General features: G+C 29.9%; 1 protein-coding gene across 1 annotated transcript; it reads left to right on the top strand.

Annotated features, from left to right (window-relative positions):
* The first annotated feature begins 146 nt into the window (after positions 1–146).
* On the top strand, positions 147–2841 carry LOC105568169 (elongation of very long chain fatty acids protein AAEL008004-like). The gene is made up of 5 exons (XM_012023618.1): positions 147–178; positions 283–361; positions 1185–1465; positions 2155–2457; positions 2615–2841. Exons 2-5 carry the CDS (start codon positions 316–318, stop codon positions 2771–2773), a joined length of 789 nt encoding a protein of 262 aa, XP_011879008.1. The 5' UTR covers positions 147–178; positions 283–315; the 3' UTR covers positions 2774–2841.
* The last annotated feature ends 769 nt before the right edge of the window (positions 2842–3610 follow it).

The raw sequence follows: 3610 nt of genomic DNA, 5'->3' as shown, positions 1-3610 counted from the left end.
CCCTATAAAATGAAAAAAAAAACTTTTCAATTCGACCAGTTTTCGCGAAGTTACGCTTATTTGAAATTCGCCAAATTTTGATGTAAATTTCTTGTTGCGTTAATTTTTTTGACCAGTGTATATGTATAATAGAGTACAGTGATTCTATACGGGACAGTATCGATCTAACGTTTCGAAGGTACACACGTAACCATTGATACCTAAGTATCATAAGTAAAATAAAGTAAGTTCATAATTAAGGAATATTCTATATTTTCCATATTTTATACTACTTATATATAGACTACTTGTGAAACTTCTTATATTTCTTCTACAATGGGTTTGTTGGAAATATACAATTATTGGAATACAGAATTATCGCGTAAGTAATTCTATCTTTTTAATTTTAAGCTAGTACGAGTATAACTTATAGTGTAGGATTCTATGAAAAATTGACAGGAATTTTTAAGAAAATAAAGAAATGTATTAATGGCAGTTTGATATGTTTATACAATTTTCTAATAAAAATAAAATTTGTATTATAATTCGGATATTTACTAAAAATGTATGTGCGTGCATGCGAGCGTGCGTACCGTTTTTATTAACCTTTTATAATACAAATAAAATTCATAAGGTTTTGACGTGAAATCACGAATACGAGGTAATAAAGAATATAAGAGCCAAGACAGCATTATAGTGTCTAGAAGATTTTAATTTTCAAATTTATTGCGACGAATGTAGTACCAAAGTCAAGGTTTGAACCCGCATCGCCCTCTTATTAGGAGGACGTTTTACCAATTTGACCACAGAGGCATGTGGTAATTTTTATCGCAATAAACAGTCTAAACTTATTTCACGATAATAACTTTAGACTGTTTATTCAGCTCTAAACTAATCCAGGTTTAAACCCTGACAGAGGTACATTTTCTCAATAAATTCAAAAATTAAAATCATTTAAATTTATACACTAACATCCTGTCTTGGCCCTTATATCCTTTATTATTTCGTATTTTATAAGGACAATTTTTTAGGTATCAAAATAGAAGTAGTATCAAAATAGAATTGGTTAAAAGAAATATTTGTTCATTACTAAAACAGTGATCGTTATAATATCGTATACTTGAAAGTATTGATAACAAAGTTTTATCGAAAAGAGATCGTGGAGAAAAAATGGTTACACTATTTAAAAGATTATATTTTTGCAGTCCCATCATGTCGTGATTGGTTGTTCGTATCCTCGCCGTTTCCACTATTGCTAATAACTGTGGGATATTTGTACTGTGTTCTTTACGCTGGTCCTCGCTACATGAAAAATCAAACGCCATTTAAATTGAGAACCGTTATATTAATTTATGACTTAATTCAAATTCTGGCAAACTTATGGCTTCTAAAACTGCAGTTTGAGGCCGGTTGTTTTGTCTTTTTGACAGAATTAACCGTTAAGAACTGTTGGACACAGTACGCAAGCATCATTGATGTTCCTAAAGTATATTTTCACAGTATAATAATTATCATTAAGCTACAGTATATAAAAACATTGTATTGGTCTTTATGGTGGTCCTCGCTACATGAAAATTCGACCGACATATAAATTGAGAGCCTTTATATTAATTTATGACTTAATTCAAATTCTGACAAACTTATATTATCTAAAAGTGCAGTTTGATATGGGTTGTTTACTCCTTTTTACAATTATATTCACACATTACAGAGTGTAAAGTGGGAAGTATGTTTACATTTTGTAATAATATTATTTCACAGAGAAGCAGAAAATGCCTGGTTAAAGAAATGATACTGATATACGTGTAGGCATTGAATATATGTATTTCAGTTATAACACAAAGAAACAATTATTACAAATAAAAGTCTATTTATTCGGATATTGTATGTTAAGTTTCTGAAAGAGATAATTGATTTTACAATTAATCAATAGTTTAATTCTTATATTGTTGGCTATCATTTCGGCTATCATATACCCAAGGAAAAATGAAAAGTTAAGATGACGTCAATTTGATGTCATAGTGACCAAAATATGGCATAAATTTGATCAATATGACATCAAATTAACATCATCTTGACTTTTCATTTTCCTTGGTTACATATTTACCGTAATTTTTATTTTGGCTACAAACGTGTCTGATACCCTGTGTATATATTATATAATTTATATTTCAGTTGCATATAGGGGGATGGTATGGACTCTTATTGAAAATATTTGATTACATCGAAACGTGCATATTTGTGTTGAGGAAGAAACAAAACCAAGTCACTGCTTTGCACGTGTATCATCATATATCTAATGTAACATTTCTGTGGATTAATTTAAAATACTTTATGGATGTAAGAACTTCGTATATCTCAATAGTCAATTGTATTGTGCATGTAATCATGTACATGTACTATTTCATCTCTGCATGGAGTCCGAATCTCCAACGGATGATGTCTCCCATTAAACCATTTATAACTATCCTACAGATGGCAAGTATCAATACAATATTTTATAATTAAATTACTCAGGTGACATTCTCGTCACTTTTAATCTAAAACGTATTTTTCTTCAATATGCATCTACATAGCCCATTACAAATTTGTAATATTTCGTTTCTAATATCTTTATTTATTTATGAAATTTTAGGTACAATTTGTGTACTTCTTATATTTTCTACTGCAGTTACTCACTTGTGAAGTGCCAAGAGGAGTATTGTTACTCTTTACTGTAAATATATTTATATTTCTTTATTTATTTTATGATTTTTATAAGAAATCTTATACAGCAAAACAGAAAAGTAATTAACATTGAGAAATAATTTTGTATTACCTGAACAAATAATACTAATTATTGATATATTATTTGATATTGATATTTTATTTCATATATATATATCAAATAAAATATATATGTATGTACATATTATAAAATTTAAATAATAAAATGTAATTAAATCAAATTAAATAAAAACAGTGTATGAACTATGATTGCTTCGTCAATCTGTTATCTATTAAAAATGGCGAAATTTGATTATTAGTATCCTACAATGTTAATAATATGGGAAAGGTGGAAGTATCGAGACAAATTAGAATCAAACTCACAGTATAATATGTGAAACGTCTACAGTCTTATCTCTTTGTTAACTCTCTCCTAACGAACTCTCTTCTTGCGTAAGCGCTCGGACTCGCTTCTTCCTCTTCCCCACCTCCACTAAGCTAGAAGGACCAAATCAGCAGAAATCACTGAGATCTATCGGATTATTTAGTACTCATTTTGTACTAATTTGTACCACTCACAATAATTTTGTACCTCGTGCCGTTTCGAAAAAAATCCATGGCGCTGCTACCTTAATATTAAGCTAGCAGGACCACAAAAAAACAAAAAAGAAACCAAAAACAGAAAAACAAAGAACTGAATTTGTACTAATTTGTACCATAAAAAGAAAATGAATACATTTATCCATTTTGCTAAAACAACCCCCAGTGAACTCAGCCCTATTAAGCTCCAGAGTAAAGTATCCTTTTCTACGAACAGAATCAATCGCTGCTCATAGAATCGATTAGGGATCATTTGTACCGCAAAGATATAAAGTTGCAGATTTGGTACCCCCGTCGTTCGCTCAAAAACTACCCCCGACTCCTG

Source organism: Vollenhovia emeryi, unplaced genomic scaffold, assembly GCF_000949405.1.
Source record: "Vollenhovia emeryi isolate VEMERY1.0 unplaced genomic scaffold, V.emery_V1.0 DF942631.1, whole genome shotgun sequence".
In the NCBI taxonomy this organism is placed as follows: domain Eukaryota; kingdom Metazoa; phylum Arthropoda; class Insecta; order Hymenoptera; family Formicidae; genus Vollenhovia; species Vollenhovia emeryi.
This window is presented reverse-complemented; position numbering and strand designations above follow the sequence as displayed.